The 20,818-nt window shown below is 40.1% G+C and overlaps 2 protein-coding genes and 1 long non-coding RNA gene across 6 annotated transcripts in view; 1 reads left to right on the plus strand and 2 right to left on the minus strand.

Annotated features, from left to right (window-relative positions):
- The first annotated feature begins 121 nt into the window (after positions 1-121).
- On the plus strand, positions 122-4,997 carry asb12b (ankyrin repeat and SOCS box-containing 12b). Its single transcript, XM_046296042.1, has 5 exons — positions 122-278; positions 2,674-2,920; positions 3,229-3,411; positions 3,661-4,189; positions 4,443-4,997. Exons 2-5 carry the CDS (start codon positions 2,798-2,800, stop codon positions 4,574-4,576), a joined length of 969 nt encoding a protein of 322 aa, XP_046151998.1. The 5' UTR covers positions 122-278; positions 2,674-2,797; the 3' UTR covers positions 4,577-4,997.
- A 408-nt stretch (positions 4,998-5,405) lies between these two features.
- Positions 5,406-11,095, minus strand: LOC123993668. The gene is made up of 2 exons (XR_006831493.1): positions 9,716-11,095; positions 5,406-9,529 (listed from the first exon to the last, which is right to left on the minus strand). It is a non-coding gene; the product is annotated as an uncharacterized LOC123993668 (long non-coding RNA).
- A 2,669-nt stretch (positions 11,096-13,764) lies between these two features.
- LOC123993669 (rho guanine nucleotide exchange factor 9) overlaps positions 13,765-20,818 on the minus strand; it is a 91,993-nt gene continuing 84,939 nt past the window's right edge. For 3 of the 4 annotated variants that reach the window (XM_046296047.1, XM_046296046.1, XM_046296050.1), the window contains one exon: positions 13,765-14,704. In XM_046296047.1, the coding sequence (XP_046152003.1) occupies positions 14,526-14,704 (179 nt within the window). In that variant the 3' untranslated portion in view covers positions 13,765-14,525. The remainder of the gene's footprint in view (positions 14,705-20,818) is intronic. The other variant, XM_046296049.1, reaches the window with a different exon arrangement.

The following is a 20,818-nucleotide window of genomic DNA, read 5'->3' on the forward strand; positions in this document are numbered from 1 at the left end:
ATCTAATTATAACCCCCCCACAGTTCTCCAAGAATGGAAGTTTAGATAGGTCCATCTGTGGGACTAAAAATAGCCCCCAAGCAGCACCCAGCCAGCCAGACCCCCTCTCTGCTCTGCTGTGTTAGACAGCAACACATATGCACACCCGTGTGCCTACACATACATGCACACACACACAGCTCTCAGACCCCAGTCCCTGTGTGGATACAGTAACACATTCCTCTTGGAGTCTCCTCTTCCTTCACGTGACCAACGGACCATGGAGTTATAAGAGAGTGGTAAGTGTTTACTACCAACGTCCTGATTAACATTGTTGGCAGAAAAATCCCTGGTTGGTGACCCTGTAGGTGAGGTAAGTGGAAAGCATTGTTAACCACCATTTGCTGTGTGGCTCTGGGTCTTTGGATCATGGTAGCTATAGCAGGAGTTACATGGGGAATGGGATTCTGTCTGGGTTGGAAGTTTTTAACAATCCCCAAATCTGTTGCTATTTGATCGTATTTTCCATGATCATACTTAGAAATATTTCATTTTCAGTTCCCCATTATGCCCTCTCTGCAAAGTTGTGCAAACCCATATGGCGAGGATGTGGAGTTTACTAATTTAACTCTTGCATAGTAATGTCTATTCCAAGAAGTGCTCATCCTACTTGGCTTCCGATAACACATTTACAGATGTCTGATAGTAAATGAACTGAATTGTATATATTATTCTGTGAACTGGTCTCTATGTAGTGTGTGTGAGAGATGCATGTAACACAAACATTCCCAGCACTTAAGTGGCTTATCTATTTCTGTCTCTATCTATTCCCTGTCTCTATCTGTCCCTGTCTCTATCTATTCCCTGTTTCTATATATTCCCTGTCTCTATCTATCCCCTGTCTCTATATATTCCCTGTCTCTATATATTCCCTGTCTATATCTATTCCCTGTCTCTATATATTCCCTGTCTCTATCTATTCCCTGTCTCTATCTATTCCCTGTCTCTATCTATTCCCTGTCTCTATCTAATCCCTGTCTCTATCTATCCCTGTCTCTATCTATTCCCTGACTCTATCTAATCCCTGTCTCTATCTATCCCTGTCTCTATCTATTCCCTGACTGTATCTATTCCCTGTCTATATCTATTCCGGTCTCTATTTATTCCCTGTCTCTATCTATTCTGGTCTCTATTTATTCCCTCTCTCTATCTATTCCGGTCTCTATTTATTCCCTGTCTCTATCTATTCCAGGCTCTATTTATTCCCTGTCTCTATCTATTCCCTATTTATATCTATTCCCTGTCTCTATTTATTCCCTGTCTCTATCTATTCCCTGACTCTATCTATTCCCTGTCTCTATCTATTCCCTGTCTCTATCTATTCCCTGTCTCTATCTATTCTGGTCTCTATTTATTCCCTCTCTCTATCTATTCCGGTCTCTATTTATTCCCTGTCTCTATCTATTCCAGGCTCTATTTATTCCCTGTCTCTATCTATTCCCTATTTATATCTATTCCCTGTCTCTATTTATTCCCTGTCTCTATCTATTCCCTGACTCTATCTATTCCCTGTCTCTATCGATTCCCTGTCTCTATCTATTCCCTGTCTCTATCTATTCCTGTCTTTTATCTATTCCCTAACTCTATTTATTCCCTGTCTCTATCTATTCCTTGTCTCTATCTATTCCTGTCTCTATTTATTCCCTGTCTCTATCTATTCCTGTCTCTATCTATTCCCTGTCTCTATTTATTCTCTGTCTCTATTTATTCCCTGTCTCTATCTATTCCCTGTCTCTATCTATTCCTGTCTTTTATCTATTCCCTGACTCTATTTATTCCCTGTCTCTATCTATTCCTTGTCTCTATCTATTCCTGTCTCTATTCATTCCCTGTCTCTATCTATTTCTTGTTTCTATCTATTCCTGTCTCTATTTATTCCCTGTCTCTATCTATTCCCTGACTCTATCTATTCCCCGTCTCTATCTATTCCGGTCTCTATTTATTCCCTGACTCTATCTATTCCCTGTCTCTATCTATTCCGGTCTCTATCTATTCCCTGTCTCTATCTATTCCTGTCTCTATTTATTCCCTGTCTCTATCTATTCCCTGTCTCTATGTATTACTTTCTATTATATATTCCCTGTCTCTATCTATTCCTGTCTTTTATCTATTCCCTGTCTCTATTTATTCCCTATCTATATCTATTCCGGTCTCTATCTATTCCTGTCTCTAGCTATTCCCTGTCTCTATTTATTCCCTATCTATATCTATTCCCTGTCTTTATTTATTCCCTATCTATATCTATTCCGGTCTCTATCTATTCCTGTCTCTAGCTATTCCTTGTCTATCCATTCTGGTCTCTGACTATTCCTATCTATATCTATTCACTGTCTATCTATTCCTTTCTATTATCTATTCCCTGTCTCAATCTATTCCTGTCTCTATATATTCCCTGTCTCTATTTATTCCATCTCTATCTATTACTGTCCTGAAGCACAGATTAGTCCTGGTTGGTACAAACCCAAACAGTTTAGCTATGCCTGTGTGTTTGTATTCTCCCTGTCCTTGTCTGATGCCGGTGTCTGATTCCAATTTTCTCTCCGAGGATCTATAAAGGTTATTCATTAACTGAATTGTATCCCCCCCTTCTCTCTCTCCTCTCTCTCTTCTCAATTCAATTCAATTCAATTCAAGGGCTTTATTGGCATGGGAATCATGTGTTAACATTGCCAAAGCAAGTGAGGTAGATAATATATAAAGTGAATATATAAAGTGAAATAGATGGGGGAGTTGTAACTGTTACAGCTATAGTAACAGTATGGTCCTAGACAGTATCAACACAGCCACCAACCCTCTCAAGATGAGTCTAATGGACGTCTCCAAGATCTTCTCTCTGCTTCAGCCCAAGGAAGAGGATGAGGAGGACAATGAGCATGGCCAGGTACAGCCAATGAGCTTGCAGTGCTTTGTAACTTAGCAACCTATCACTGAGACAGCATCAGTAGACTTGCACAGCATCAGAGGGTGTGACTTCCAAGTCTACATGGGTGTGATCTAACCAGGGTCGTATTCATAAGGACATCATTTACAAATGACAAGCTTATTTTATTGAACAAGTTCAGATAGTACCTCCCTGCTTCAGGTTTTTTGTGTTTTGAGTGTAGTGAATACCACCCAGCAGCGCAGCCCAATAACACTGTGTGTATGGTGGAGGTATAAGTGGAAGTATAATACTGCTCTGTTCCCCAGGCTCTGAACCAGGCAGTGAGCAGTGATGACGTGGTGGTGTTAGCTGAGCTGTTGTCCCAGGAGAGCTACAGAAAGTCTATCAACAGCAGAAGCGGCTGGGGGATCCCTGTTACCCCCCTACGGACTGCCGCAGCACACGGACACCTGAGGTGTCTGGAACTCCTGCTGGAGCACGGAGCGGAGGTGAGATATGGCGATAGAGTACTTTTGACTCACTTCTTGTACCCAGACACCTACTCCTGACATGGACTAAAACATCCTGGTTGAATTTAGTCTGCACTTTTAGAGTTAAAGTTGATTCAAACAACAGTCATTTACTCCATGTTACTGTAAAAGCCTGTTGTGACAGCTGCTGATGGAAACATGGCTTTAGAAATAAATGTGATTTAACCTATTGATTCATTATTGTTTGGTGATTGATTGGTTTTGCAGGTGGACAGTCTAGATGTGAAGGCCCAGACCCCTCTGTTTACAGCGGTCAGTGGTAAACACCTGGACTGTGTTGTGGTCTTACTGAAGGCTGGAGCCGACCCCAACGGCAGCCCGTACAACAACTGTTCCCCGGTGCTGACCGCCGCCCGCGAGGGAGACGTGGAGGTCCTCAGGGAGCTGCTTCAGTTTGGAGCCGAGGTCGACGTCTGGCCCAAAGTCCCCGAGTGGGCCTCCAACGCCACAGCCTGCAGGGGACCCCTGTACATATCCGCTGTATATGGACACCTGGACTGTTTCAAGCTGCTGCTGCTCCACGGGGCTAATCCTGACTACAACTGTAAGTCAGAGAAGATGCTGGCCAGGATCAAGCAGCCCAAGACGGTGCTGGAGATGTGTCTGAGGTATGGCTGTGGAGTGGAATACATACAGCTGCTCATAGACTTTGGGGCAGACGTGTATCTGCCCACGCTGATTATTGACAAGACCACCAAGCAGAACGAGGCGGTGGCTCTGCTGCTCAAGGAGAGAGGTGAGAACATCACACACACTTGTTTTACTTTTGTATCATATTTGTGAAACAGTTGTTTCATATTTGTTAAAGAGTTATTATACTTCCGTTACATTTGTTACACATAAGTTATACATTTGTTACATATTGTACTGTCACATATTCAGTCTGTTTTGTAACTCTAATTGATTGATGGTTGTTAATGCTGAGAACATTGGAGACATTCTCGTATTTCATTGAATTAACTAGAACCTCCCCTGTGTTTTATTTCCAGTTTGTCCCAATACTCTGATGTCACTGACACGGCTTGCGATTCGGAGACACCTCCCCGTGGTTAATAAAATGACGTCCATAGACCGCTTGGACATTCCGCAGATACTGAGGAACTACCTGAAACATCTCACATGACCTCTATCTCCTGACCTCTGAACTCTGCATGAAGATGATGTCACAAATGGATACGCTATATGGCTGTGTCTCAATAGTCTACAGGGGATTCCTCTGCTTCCTCCACTGTTCTGAAAACACATGTTAGGTGAAACAATATGGAGGGTGATTTCTGCAAAACTTTCAAAAAAAAGTGCAACAATTTCATACCATCCTCTTCTGTCTCTACTGAGTGCATCATGGGCTGCAAAGTCCAGTTTGTTCTGTTTCTATTGTAGGTGTGAATAATAATTATGCCAAGTTTGCCTTTGAATAGCTGTAGAGGTTGAATTAGAATAAACATGTTTATTTAACTTATTCTCTGTGATTGAATTCAGCAAATGTTTGGTAAATGTAATCATTGGAAATTGGTTGAAGAATGCTGAAACCATGGTGAAGACAATGCCCTCTCTTCTTGGACAGTTATATAAGTGCACAGAGCTTCAGGAGAAACCTTTAGTAAGTGTAAAACTACGAGTAACCACTAGGTGTCACACTACCACTGTAGATGTATTCTCCATCTATGAAATCACTTCTCACCGTTGGCAAGTAATCTTTAGTCGAGCTAAAAACAATGTCATTTGTGGAATCTTGCTGGCATTAGGAGTGTCCTTGCTGATAGCTCAGCGACACAGTATGGTGTAGTGCATCAAACCAGGTTCAAACCCAGTCAGTCACTGGAGCAGTAAACAAACAGGGAAACAAGACATTGCCTTATTTGAACAGAAGGATTAGTACACAGACAGGATATTACATCACATTACAGGATAAGGATATCCTGTCGAATGTCCACATTGACCTTAGAACACAGTTCAGTATATAGAGGTTTTAATTTCAACAGAAGTACAGTTATATCAATGTGGTTCAGTTTTTACAGAGAAATACAACGTAATAATTCCCAGTGCTCTTTGATTACATCAAAACATATACATAGACTTCTCCACGATCCCCATTCACAGTTTCAGGATTTGAATAGGCATTACTTAGTTTCAGGGTTGTTTTTTTCCATTTCTACAACAAATCAAAACAAACCTAATCGAAGGCCAGAGAGAAAATATATGTTCCTGCTATTTGTACTGTACAAACATGGTGATGACATTTCAGACTGACAGATAAAATATAATTCATACCAGAGTCCAACCCCCCCCATTCTAGATGGCAATGTGAATGTACAGTGAATAGCCTAGTAGCTCCAACTAAACTTGTTACTTGTCTTGTTACCTGTTTCAGTGTCCATACATTAGTACCCTGATTGTTCTGAAACCACATACTACTGTATAACCAACTAGAGAAAAGCAACAAGGATTTGTAATGATGACTGTGTGTATGTCCCAAATGGTACCCTATTCCCTGTTTAGTGCAGTACATTTGACGAGGGCCCATGGGGACTATATAGGCAATAGGATGCCATTTGGGACGAAACCAGTGCATCATGTGTATCATGGCTGCCACAGATTCCTCCTTCCTTCCAGCCCTAAATATAGACTCACCCGGCCAACAACAGAATCAAGAGCTTATTCTGTCAATGACTAAAACAACAACATTAATATCAACATAATACACCATATTACATTTCATAAATATTTGTGATAATATTGGAAGGAAAATAAATAGTGTGTCTCCAAAATGCACCTCAAAGAATCCATAACTGTGTTGAGTAGAGCTGCTGCCATGAATAGACGGCGTACATGAATGTATTCTGGACGATGGTTACATATAGCTCCTCCTACCAGGTTTCTGATTGGTTCAGCATAAATACATGCGAACACCATGAACAGTAGCTAAATCTCCTATGTGGTGTGCCGATGCCATAGAAAATGACCCATTTACCTTGAATCTGTTCTGTAGGAGTGGTAGGATATTCTATCAATAGTCAGTGTGTGGCAGAGAACTAACTGATCAAATGAACACATGATATATCAAAGTATAAACTAGAGTCCAGTGTTATGTTAATGTCTTAACCACCAATCAATTAATTATTGATTGATAGCAAACCACAATCAAGTGTTATAATAATATGACTAAGGCATGTCTGTGGATTCATATTCTACTGTTGTCTGCCATGAATACATATAATCCCTTGAGAGAGGGAAACAGAATATTATGGCCTAGAGAAATCATCATATCATTACATGGAATGAAACAGTGGAAGGTTGTAAAATAATGGCAAACATGTTGGTTGTTAAAAGAGAAAACGAAATCTTCAAAGAAGATGTGTCATGCAGAACTCTGAATGTCATAAAACACCATGATATGATGATAATGATCTACCTGGTACTGAGGCTAGAACTGGGTCTCTGGTACTGAGGATAGAACTGGGTCTCTGGTACTGAGGCTAGAACTGGGTCTCTGGTACTGAGGATAGAACTGGGTCTCTGGTACTGAGGATAGAACTGGGTCTCTGGTACTGAGGATAGAACTGTGTCTCTGGTACTGAGGATAGAACTGGGTCTCTGGTACTGAGGATAGAACTGGGTCTCTGGTACTGAGGCTAGAACTGTGTCTCTGGTACTGAGGATAGAACTGGGTCTCTGGTACCGAGGCTAGAACTGGGTCTCTGGTACCAAGGCTAGAACTGGGTCTCTGGTACTGAGGATAGAACTGGGTCTCTGGTACCGAGGCTAGAACTGGGTCTCTGGTACCAAGGCTAGAACTGGGTCTCTGGTACCGAGGCTAGAACTGGGTCTCTGGTACCAAGGCTAGAACTGTGTCTCTGGTACTGAGGATAGAACTGGGTCTCTGGTACCAAGGCTAGAACTGTGTCTCTGGTACTGAGGATAGAACTGTGTCTCTGGTACCGAGGCTAGAACTGGGTCTCTGGTACCAAGGCTAGAACTGGGTCTCTGGTACTGAGGATAGAACTGGGCCTCAAATGGCACCTCCTTCCCTTTACAGTGCCCTACTTTTGAACAGGAGCCTTGGAGCTCTGGTCCAAAGTAGTGCATTATATTGGGGATTATGTTGTCATTTGACATTCAAACTAGAACTGAAGCAACACTGTTGGTAGTCTCCAACGGAAATACTAATATTGTAATATAATATTTGATTTGTTGTTTATACAGTATGGACATGTAGCTAGCTGCTAGTCACAGGTAGTATGACTGTTCTGTCTGTTTCCTCACCATTTTATGTTCGCTTCTCTAAAATGTGGAAGTTGAACTGGAAAATTAAAAAGTAAATAAACCAAATACTGACTAACTATATAATCATCTCCCACCATTCAGTCAAACCCCCTACGTCTTTCATTAATACACTGAGGAGATCAATAGGAAAATGTATTAAAATCTAAATGAACTGATTTAATCTACATTTAATTTAACCTCTACGGGATCGATTGAGCTAACGCAGGCTAATGGGATTAGCATGAGGTTGTAAGTAACAAGAACATTTCCCAGGACATAGACATATCTGATATGGGCAGAAAGTTTAAATTCTTGTTAATCTTACTTCACTGTCTAATTTACAGTAGCTGTTACAGTGAAATAATACCTTGCTATTCTTTGAGGAGAGGGACAGTTATGAACTTGAAAATGTATCAATAAACCAATTAGGCACATTTGGGCAGACTCGATACAACATTTTGAACAGAAATGCAATGGTTCATTGGTTCAATCTAAAACTTTGCACATACACTGCTGCCATCTAGTGGCCAAAATCAAAATCATACCAAACCTGGAATAATACATTATGGCCTTTCTCTTGCATTTCAAATATGATGAAAAAAAAGCATGTTTTTTTCTTTTAATTATCGTTTAACACATACAATGTGTTATATTCTCCTACATTCATTTCACATTTACACAAACTTCAAAGTGTTTCCTTTCAAATGGTACCAAGAATATGCATATCCTTGCTTCAGGTCCTGTGCTACAGGCAGTTAGATTTGGGTATGTCATTTTAGGCGAAAATGTAGGTTTTTAGATAGTCCTAGGATTCGTCAGGCAAAAAGAGTGAAATGTCCCTGATATTCAACAGATGCTCTGGTACTACAATAATAATTTTGGGGTTTGTTAGGGGGTAAATGCACCAGTCAAGCACAACAACCTCCGCTCACATGGAAACAGCCTGACCTATCCTGGAATACACACTGCATATGTGAGCAGAGGTTGTTGTGCTTGACTGGTGTATTTAGAGATATTTAGAAGGATATTCTGAGTGATATTTAAAGTGATATTCAGTTTGGCTCCCAGGCTCCTGCCCTTCATGTTTCTGTCTGTCTGGTTTCTCTAACACTGGGAATCCCCACTCGCAGGCACAGAGCATCCCAAATGGCACCCTATTCCTTATATAGTGCACTGCCTTTGGCTAGAGACCTATAGGGAATTGGTTTCCCATTTGGGACGGCCCAGAAAGACGAGAAGTCCTACACTGGAGTGGGAAAGAGAATACATGCCTGAATCATCGTTGCTGCATGAATATATCCAGTAATCACTAGTGGGACGCTGGAAGGCACTGTTAGGGTATCTCTGTTAGATAGCATCTCTGTTACGGCATCTCTGTTAGATAGCATATCTGTTACGGCATCTCTGTTAGATAGCATCTCTGTTAGATAGCATCTCTGTTTGGGTATCTCTGTTAGATATAATCTCTGTTTGGGTATCTCTGTTAGATAGCATCTCTGTTTGGGTATCTCTGTTAGATAGCATCTCTGTTAGGGTATCTCTATTAGATAGCATGTCTGTTAGGGTATCTATGTTAGATAGTATCTCTGTTAGGGCATCACTGTCAGGGCATCTCTGTTAGATAGCATCTCTGTTAGGGCATTTCTGTTAAGATAGCATCTCTGTTAGGGCATTTCTGTTAGATAGCATCTCTGTTAGATATCATGTCTGTTAGGGTATCTCTGTTAGATAGCATCTCTGTTAGATAGCATCTCTGTTAGATAGCATCTCTGTTAGATAGCATCTCTGTTAGATAGCATCTCTGTTAGGGCATCTCTGTTAGATAGCATCTCTGTTAGATAGCATCTCTGTTAGGGCATCTCTGTTAGATAGCATCTCTGTTAGATAGCATCTCTGTTAGATAGCATCTCTGTTAGGGCATCTCTGTTAGATAGCATCTCTGTTAGATAGCATCTCTGTTAGATAGCATCTCTGTTAGATAGCATCTCTGTTAGGGCACAGTTAGAGTATGTCCCAAATGGCACCCTATTCCCTACTTTTGACCATGGGCACTGGTCAAAAGTATTGCACTGTATATGGTATAGGGTGCCATTTGGGATGCATATTTGTTAGGGCACAGTTAGATCAGAGATAGCCTCCTGCAGGCTTTTGTTCCAGCCCTGCTCTAACACACCTGATTCAAGATAATCACGGTCTTGGAGACCAGCTGGTTAGTAGAGTCTGGTGTGTAGGTGCAGGGTTGGAATAAAATCAAACGGGAGGGTATCTCTCCAGGAGGAGGGTAACTTTCCAGGAGGAAAGTATCTCTCCAGGTGGAGGGTATCTATCCAGGAGGAGGGTATCTCTCCAGGAGGAGGGTATCTCTCCAGGAGGAGGGTATCTCTCCAGGAGGAGGGTAACTTTCCAGGAGGAAAGTATCTCTCCAGGAGGAGGGTATCTCTCCAGGAGGAGGGTATCTCTCCAGGAGGAGGGTATCTCTCCAGGAGGAGGGTAACTTTCCAGGAGGAAAGTATCTCTCCAGGAGGAGGGTATCTTTCCAGGAGGAGGGTATCTTTCCAGGAGGAGGGTATCTCTCCAGGTGGAGGGTATCTTTCCAGGAGGAGGGTTGGCCACCCTGATCTAAAGCAATTATTCTAGGAACACTTTCTAGAGATACCAGGAATCAAATCATCCATTTATCACTTTTGTTTTACTGAAATGAAAAAACATAAATTACACACCATACAAATAAAATCTAAATGATTTCTTCTTCAATAATTAATTTATATAGGGCCTATGAGAAGGCAAACAAATGACATAAAACTATATAATAATTGTTTTATATCACATTGTCGTGAGTATTGTAGATACAATGATATATCACATTGCACAAGTTGGCATACTGTATTTGATTTCCATCAACTGGTATCATCTGATAAAAAATCTGTTTCTGAATTTGTGTCTAAGTATGAACATCGCTTCCATTAATATGACAGAGTTGATCATTAATATGACAGATTGATGAACTTAAATTCAAATGTTGAAACAGGAAAACAAAGACCTATAAACAGAGACATCCAGTGGATATTCCTCTCTAGTTTACAACATTCTCACCCTTAAAAAACATTGACCTTTTAGGAGATGCTCTTCTACAGAGCAACTTTCAGTCGTGAGTGGATACATTTTCATACCAGTCCACCAAGGGAATCAAACCCACAACCCTGGCATTACATGCACCATGCTCTACCAACTGAGCCACATCAGAACTTGAAGTGAAACCCGACACCAGTTGATATCAGTGGAGGCTGCTGAGGGGAGGACGGCTCATAATAATGTCTGGAACGGCGTCAATGGAATGGTATCAAACACATGGAAACCATGGAAACCATGGAAACCATGGAAACCATGGAAACCATGGAAACCACGTCTTTGATGTGTTTGATACCATTCCATTGACGCCGTTCCAGACATTATTATGAGCCGTCCTCCCCTCAGCAGCCTCCGCTGGTTGACACCATCTCCAATAGTGTAGTATTCTTACTAATGTCTAAAACAAGGTACCACACAACTGTATGGTTGGCTCTGCTTCCTCAACATATGCAGAATTGGAAAAAAACGAGAAAAAACCTATTTGCTTCATTGTGAATGTTAATTATTCGACAGCTGAACAAAATGAAAAAAAAAAAAAATTATCTGTCATATAATTTTGTCATTTTGTCATTTCTGTCATGGAATGAGGTGATATGTGTTAGTCCGATCAGACAGACAGGTGAGACAGACAGGCATTCTACCTGTCTACAGCTCAGTACTCAGACAGACAGACATTCTACCTGTCTACAGCTCAGTACTCAGACAGACAGACATTCTACCTGTCTACAGCTCAGTACTCAGACAGACAGACATTCTACCTGTATACAGCTCAGTACTCAGACAGACAGACATTCTACCTGTCTACAGCTCAGTACTCAGGCAGACAGACAATCTACCTGTCTACAGCGCAGTACTCAGGCAAACAGACATTCTACCTGTCTATAGCTCAGTACTCAGGCAGACAGACATTCTACCTGTCTACAGCTCAGTACTCAGGCAGACAGACAATCTACCTGTCTACAGCGCAGTACTCAGGCAAACAGACATTCTACCTGTCTATAGCTCAGTACTCAGACAGACAGACATTCTACCTGTCTACAGCTCAGTACTCAGGCAGACAGGTGAGACAGACAGACATTCTACTGGTCTACATCTTAGTTCTCAGACAGACAGGAACATGAAACCCTTTGTGACCCAACAGCCAGCCTCTGTGGATGGACGCAATGATTATACCCTGTCAACAGTGTTTGGTGCGTAGTAGATCATGTAAATGTTGTATTGATGTTACGGCTATTGATTATTTCCCTGACCTGCCGTAATATCATGGATAATGGCAGACATGAAATTAGATGTCTAACCTCATCAAACAAAAACATAGTCAGATAGAAGGGAGGGAACAGAAAGAGACAGAGAGAGGGGAAAGAGACAGAGAGAGGGGAAAGAGACAGAGAGAGGGGAAAGAGACAGAGAGAGGGGGAGACAACTAAGGTAGAGGGAAAAGAGACAGAGAGAGGGGAAGAGGGAGAGAGGGGGAGACAACTAAGGTAGAGGGAAAAGAGACAGAGAGAGGGGAAGAGGGAGAGAGGGAGACAACTAAGGTAGAGGGAAAAGAGAAGAGAGACAGGGAGAGAGGGGGAGACAACTAAGAGGGAGAGAGGGGACAACTAAGGTAGAGGGAAAAGAGACAGAGAGAGGGGGAGAGGGAGAGAGGGGGAGACAACTAAGGTAGAGGGAAAAGAGACAGAGAGAGGGGGAGAGGGAGAGAGGGGAGACAACTAAGGTAGAGGGAAAAGAGACAGAGCGAGGGGGAGAGGGAGAGAGGGGGACACAACTAAGGTAGAGGGAAAAGAGACAGAGAGAGGGGGAGAGGGAGAGAGAGAGAGGGGGAGACAACTAAGATAGAGGGAAAAGAGACAGAGAGAGGGGGAGAGGGAGAGAGAGAGAGGGGGAGACAACTAAGATAGAGGGAAAAGAGACAGAGAGAGGGGGAGAGGGAGAGAGAGGGGGAGACAACTAAGATAGAGGGAAAAGAGACAGAGAGAGGGGGAGAGGGAGAGAGAGAGAGGGGGAGACAACTAAGATAGAGGGAAAAGAGACAGAGAGAGGGGGAGAGAGGGAGAGAGAGAGAGGGGGAGACAACTAAGATAGAGGGAAAAGCATAGTCAGATAGAAGGGAGGGAGAGAGAGGGAAAGAGACAGAGAGAGGGGAAAGAGCGAGATAAGACAGATATAGAGGGGAATGGGGATTGAGAAGAGAGAAAGAGAGAGGGAGGGAGGGAGAGAGAGAGAGGGGGAGAGAGAGGAGACAGATGGTAAAGAGAGAGAAAGAAAGGGAATAAAGAAAAACAGAAAGCAGAGAGAGAAATAGACAGAGTGAATAGAGAGTGAGAGAGAGTGAGAATGAGAGAGATAGACAGAGGGTAAAGAGAAGAGAGAGAGAGATAGACAGAGGGTAAAGAGAAGAGAGAGAGAGAGAGAGATAGACAGAGGGTAAAGAGAAGATAGAGAGAGATAGACAGAGGGTAAAGAGAAGAGAGAGAGAGAAAATAGAGAGGGTAAAGAGAAGAGGGAGAGAGAGAGATAGACAGAGGGTAAAGAGAAGAGGGAGAGAGAGAGAAAGAGAGAGAGATAGACAGAGGGTAAAGAGAAGAGGGAGAGAGAGAGAGAGAGAGAGAGAGAGACAGAGGGTAAAGAGAAGAGAGAGAGAGATAGATAGACAGAGGGTAAAGAGAAGATAGAGAGAGAGAGATAGACAGAGGGTAAAGAGAAGAGGGAGAGAGAGAGAGAGAGAGATAGACAAGAGAGAGAATGAGAGAGAGAGATAGACAGAGGGTAAAGAGAAGAGGGAGAGAGAGAGATAGACGAGAGAGAGAATGAGAGAGAGAGATAGACAGAGGGTAAAGAGAAGAGGGAGAGAGAGAGATAGACAGAGGGTAAAGAGAAGAGGGAGAGAGAGAGATAGACAGAGGGTAAAGAGAAGAGGAGAGAGAGAGAGAGAGAGAGAGAGAGAGAGAGAGAGAGAGAGAGAGAGAGAGAGAGAGAGAGAGAGATATGGTCTGACCAGTCTTTAATGGGACAGTCGTCAGTGATGCTGACGACAGAACTTCTGAGAAACATTAGAACCGGTCAACAGCTCTCCTGTCAGTCAAAGTGGCACCCCACCTACCAAACAATATAGGGAATAGGATGCCATTTCAGCCTCATTGTTGTAGTGCACACAACAACATAATCCTCACAGACACACACATCAACACAACGCCTGTCATCTACACAATCATACTGTATTGTAGGTAGGTGGACTCACTAGTTGTGGTAAAGAAACATTAAATATGGAAAAGAGGCAGAGCCTGAAAAGAACCAAATAAAAGCGATCTCCATGAATCCAGGACATTCAGATGGCGATGGTGGGGTTGAGGGATGTGGTAGTAGATTCCTGTACAGTACAGTTCAGTATGGAACAGGAGTGTCTACTGAAGGAGAGAAGCATTGGAACTCAGAACCAAGAACAGTTAGAATGAAGTGAAGAAGTTAGAATCCATAGTTCTCCAGTCTCCTGGGTGAAAACTCACAAACTCAGTCTCCACAATGGAACTCACAAATAAACATCATTGGTCCTTCTTCCAGTAGTTATTTTTTTGTCTTCAATTATTTTTCACAGGACAACGATGTAATCTTCCAAATATTTTAGTTTGAGTGTTTCTCAGAAAAAAATAGATGGTCCTTGGAAAGAGTCTGTTTTCCTATTTCTTAAAAGGTGTTAATCTAGTAAAATTGTTGTGCCAGAAAGGAGCCTGGCCTCGTTTGGATTGACTCAATTCAAAAACCTCTGCATGTGCCAAGTCCTTTGCTAGGTCATACTGTCCCAGGGGTAGGGGATCCTGGGGAGGGGGGTAGGAGGGGGGCACGCACCTGTTCACACCTTGAAGGTAGGTGCAGAGTAGGAGGGAACAGAGTAGGGGGCAGGAAGGAGGTAGAAGAGTAGGGGGCAGGAAGGAGGGAACAGAGTAGGGGGCAGGAAGGAGGTAGAAGAGTAGGGGGCAGGAAGGAGGGAACAGAGTAGGGGGCAGGAAGGAGGGAACAGAGTAGGGGGCAGGAAGGAGGGAACAGAGTAGGGGGCAGGAAGGAGGGAACAGAGTAGGGGGCAGGAAGGAGGGAACAGAGTAGTGGGCAGGAAGGAGGGAACAGAGTAGGGGGCAGGAAGGAGGGAACAGAGTAGGGGGCAGGAAGGAGGGAACAGAGTAGGGGGCAGGAAGGAGGGAACAGAGTAGGGGAAGAGGCAAAGAGTGGGTGGAGAAGTGGATAACCAGAGAAACATGGTCAGTATTGGATCAGAAACAGAACATTGTACACAACATCTAGTCATGCTTTCACAACAAACAAGCAACTACAACTATGCACTACATTGTTCAGCTCTGTGTTACTATTGTAGCATGTGATATTATGATCGTATGATGATGCTTGAGGATGGAAAAATACACATCTCTGTTCTAGTAATGACACAAGGGAGAACTAGAGATGCTATTCAAACAATCCTTGAATCAGGCAAACACGAGGACCCGGGGAAATAACATTCTTCCAGCACATATATGAAATCAGGCGTTTCCATTGACGAAGGAGAGTGTTATTCCGTCTTTGCTGATTACGTGTTTGATTGAATAGCACCCTAAGACTACGCAAAGTAAGAGCAATCAAAATAGATTTATAAGAATAGAAAGCTGCTGGACTACGATCTATGAGCATTACAACAACTACTCCACAGCCAATATAAAACTGTGAATAATCAATATTTGATGATGGAAAGTTTTAAAGTTGCCATGGCATCTTGAAAAACACAGTGTCCTTCTTCGTATTTTTTAACTGATTATAGACACGGTTTCTCTATGGAGATCTTGGAGAGCCTTGAGAGTAAAATAGAACATACTAGATCAACATGCTCTAATGCCATTGGTAATTATAGTAGCCGTAGATTTCTTATCAGTTGCCATGGCATCTTGTTGCATTATCTCTACAGTAAACAAAACTCTAATGAATGATATACCTTTATCATTTTCAAACCATGTCCATAAAACAAGGCCCTCTTTCTCAAGATGATATCTAACAATGAATCTGAAAATTCAAGAGCAGTACTTCACCTTGTGCCAACCGTGTAATACACACACACAGTTACTGTCAAACCACGATGTAACACACACACAGTTACTGTCAAACCACGATGTAACACACACACAGTTACTGTCAAACCACGATGTAACACACACACAGTTACTGTCAAACCACAATGTAATACACACAGTTACTGTCAAACCATGATGTAATACACACACAGTTACTGTCAAACCATGATGTAATACACACACAGTTACTGTCAAACTACGATGTAACACACACACATAGTTACTGTCAAACCACGATGTAACACACACACAGTTACTGTCAAACCACGATGTAACATACACACACAGTTACTGTCAAACCACGATGTAACACACACACAGTTACTGTCAAACTACGATGTAATAGACACAGTTACTGTCAAACCACGATGTAACACACACACAGTTACTGTCAAACCACGATGTAACACACACACAGTTACTGTCAAACCACGATGTAACACACACACACAGTTACTGTCAAACTACGATGTAACCCACACACAGTTACTGTCAAACCACGATGTAACACACACACAGTTACTGTCAAACCACGATGTAACACACACACAGTTACTGTCAAACCACGATGTAACACACACACAGCTACTGTCAAACCACGATGTAACACACACACACAGTTACTGTCAAACCACGATGTAACACACACACACAGTTACTGTCAAACCATGATGTAATACACACACAGTTACTGTCAAACTACGATGTAACACAAACACAGGACAGTACAGTACTGTGACACACCAAACCAAACACAGAACAACAAATTTCTGACACACATCTAGGGCTCTATTTTAACAAGCCTAACCCAGTGGTAAATCTCAGAGATGGCAGTAGCGCTATAGGTCAAAATATTTGTACTATTTTCACAGTCAGAATTATGAGTGCAGTAGTTGGCGGTGGAGTGAAAGGGTGGGGTTTTGACGAATAAACAACCTGTAGGTGTGACTAGGGCCTGGCCACTCACTGGCCAATCCATGTGTTCCATGACTTAGTCTACTGCATTTGTCTCGAGTTCTGGAAGTTATTGACGGTCTTTAAGTTCGGCTGGGGACATGGCATATTTTCCTCCTGGTCCATAATATATTGATACTACTACAGTTTACAGTATATTGATACCACTACAGTTTACAGTATATTGATACCACTACAGTTTATAGTATATTGATACCACTACAGTTTATAGTATATTGATACCACTACAGTTTACAGTATATTGATACCACTACAGTTTATAGTATATTGATACCACTACAGTTTATAGTATATTGATACCACTACAGTTTATAGTATATTGATACCACTACAGTTTATAGTATATTGATACCACTACAGTTTACAGTATATTGATACCACTACAGTTTATAGTATATTGATACCACTACAGTTTATAGTATATTGATACCACTACAGTTTACAGTATATTGATACAACGTTTATAGTATATTGATACCACTACAGTTTATAGTATATTGATACCACTACAGTTTACAGTATATTGATACCACTACAGTTTATAGTATATTGATACCACTACAGTTTATAGTATATTGATACCACTACAGTTTACAGTATATTGATACAACGTTTATAGTATATTGATACCACTACAGTTTACAGTATATTGATACCACTACAGTTTACAGTATATTGATACCACTACAGTTTATAGTATATTGATACCACTACAGTTTACAGTATATTGATACAACGTTTATAGTATATTGATACCACTACAGTTTACAGTATATTGATACCACTACAGTTTACAGTATATTGATACCACTACAGTTTACAGTATATTGATACCACTACAGTTTATAGTATATTGATACCACTACAGTTTACAGTATATTGATACCACTACAGTTTATAGTATATTGATACCACTACAGTTTATAGTATATTGATACAATGTTTATAGTATATTGATACTACTACAGTTTACAGTATATTGATACAACGTTTATAGTATATTGATACCACTACAGTTTACAGTATATTGATACAACGTTTATAGTATATTGACACCATTACAGTTTACAGTATATTGATAAAACGTTTATAGTATATTGATACTACTACAGTTTACAGTATATTGATACAACGTTTATAGTATATTGATACTACTACAGTTTATAGTATATTGATACTACTACAGTTTACAGTAAATTGATACAACGTTTATATTATATTGATACTACTACAGTTTACAGTATATTGATACAACGTTTATCGTATATTGATACTACTACAGTTTACAGTATATTGATACAACGTTTATAGTATATTGATACCACTACAGTTTACAGTATATTGATACAACATTTATAGTATATTGACACCACTACAGTTTATAGTATATTGATACAACGTTTATAGTATATTGATACCACTACAGTTTATAGTATATTGATACCACTACAGTTTACAGTATATTGATACAACGTTTACAGTATATTGATAACACTACAGTTGATAGTATTTTGATACTAAAGTTTATAGTATATTAATAGTACTAAAGTTTATAGTATGTTGATATTGCTACAGTTTATAGTATATTGATACTACAGTTTATAGTATATTGATACTACAGTTGATAGTATTGTGATACTACTACACTTTATAGTACGTATATTGACACTACTACCGTTCATAGTATATTGATACTACAGCTTATAGTACATTGATACTACTACAGTTTATAGTATATGGATTCTACAGTTTATAGTATATTGATAATAGTAGAGCTTATAGTATATAGATACTACTGCAGTTTACAGTATATTGATAATAGTAGAGCTTATAGTATATTGATAATAGTAGAGCTTATAGTATATAGATACTAAAGTTGATAGAATATTCATACAACAGTTAGATGTATATTGAGATTTTAGAAGAGCTTTGGGAATGTATATTGAGACTACTGCAGTTTATAGCATGTTGATACTACTACAGTTTATAGTATATTGATACTACTGCAGTTTAGAGTATATTGATACTGCAGATTATAGTACATTGATAATAGTAGAGTTTATAGTATATTGATAATAGTAGAGTTTATAGTATATTGATAATAGTAGAGTTTATAGTATATTGATAATAGTAGAGTTTATAGTATATTGATAATAGTAGAGTTTATAGTATATTGATACTACTGCAGTTTACAGTATATTGATACCACTACAGTTTATAGTATATTGATACTACTGCAGTTTACAGTATATTGATACCACTACAGTTTATAGTATATTGATACCACTACAGTTTACAGTATATTGATACTACAGCTTATAGTATATTGAGACTACTACAGTTTATAGTACATTGATACTACTACAGTTTATAGTATATTGATACTGCAGTTTATAGTATATTGATAATAGTAGAGTTTATAGTATATTGATACTACTACAGTTTATAGTATATTGATACTACAGCAGTTTATAGTATATTGATACTACAGTTTATAGTATATTGATACTACAGTTTATAGTTCATTGATACTGAAACCATTTATAATATCTTTACACTAAAGTTGATAGTATATTGACACTACAGTTGATAGTATATTGATACGACTACATTTTAAAGTATATTGATTCTACAGTTCATAGTATATTGATACCACAGTTTATAGTAAATTGATACTACAGTTGATAGTATATTCATACTACTGCAGTTTATAGTATATTGATACTACACTTTATAGTATATTGACATTACTACAGTTTATAGTATATTGATACTTCAGTTTATAGTATATTGATACTACTACAGTTGATAGTATATTGATAGTACAGTTTATAGTATATTGACATTACTACAGTTTATAGTATATCGATACTTCAGTTTATAGTATATTGATACTACTATAGTTTATAGTATATTGATACTACAGTTTATAGTATATTGATACTATTACAGTTTATAGCATATTGATACTACAGTTTATAGTATATTGATACTATAGTTTATAGTATATTGATACTATTACAGTTTATAGCATATTGATACTACAGTTTATAGAATATTGATACTACAGTATATAGTATATTGATACTACAGTTTATTAAAAAGCATAGGCTACAATAACTTAATAGCAACACTAAATAAAAAAATATCCAGTGTTTGCTCAATAGCCACACATGGGAGTGTTGGCAGTCAAAATGGTTGTAATTGGCTTCACCAGCATAGCCGACAAGCGCATCGCAATTCTCCTGAAATAAAACATTATCGGTTCCTGTAAATTGTATTGTATGTGTGAGACAGGTTCTCAATAAGCCAGATATAGCCTAGGACTACCGCCGATGCTGCATTATAGGACTGAACATTTGAAATAAGTTTGGAGGCGAGCGTCTTTGGTCACCTGAGGAGATGGGCTCTTTGGAGATGGGGAATGGATACCTGAACAAGTGAAAGGCAGCAAGCAGGTAGGCATGCAGGTAGGCATGCAGGTAGGCAGGCATGCAGGTAGGCATGCAGGTAGGCATGCAGGTAGGCATGTGTGTGTCTGTTTTTGGATGTGCAGTATATTTTCAATTCAAGGTACTCTGACGGATAGAACATTTAAACACCCTTTATGGATTGGCTGCGTTGCAAGGCCAGGATAGAAAAGACAAGACGTATTGCTGTAGAACCAGCCTCAGTATCCTAGGCCCAGGGTAAGGGTAGCACTATGTAGGGCCTGATATGAAATGGAAAACAAGAATACATTTAAAAAACAGCAACAATATTTATAAATAGGGTGGGGTCAGAAGCATGATGTCACAGGTAGGTCTTAATGTCTTTACGCATAACACTACAAAATACTAGGATGCTGTCGATTGTATCGTTGCCTATGTGCGAGGCACATCCTC

Source organism: Oncorhynchus gorbuscha, linkage group LG13 (assembly GCF_021184085.1).
Source record: "Oncorhynchus gorbuscha isolate QuinsamMale2020 ecotype Even-year linkage group LG13, OgorEven_v1.0, whole genome shotgun sequence".
Lineage (NCBI taxonomy): Eukaryota > Metazoa > Chordata > Actinopteri > Salmoniformes > Salmonidae > Oncorhynchus > Oncorhynchus gorbuscha.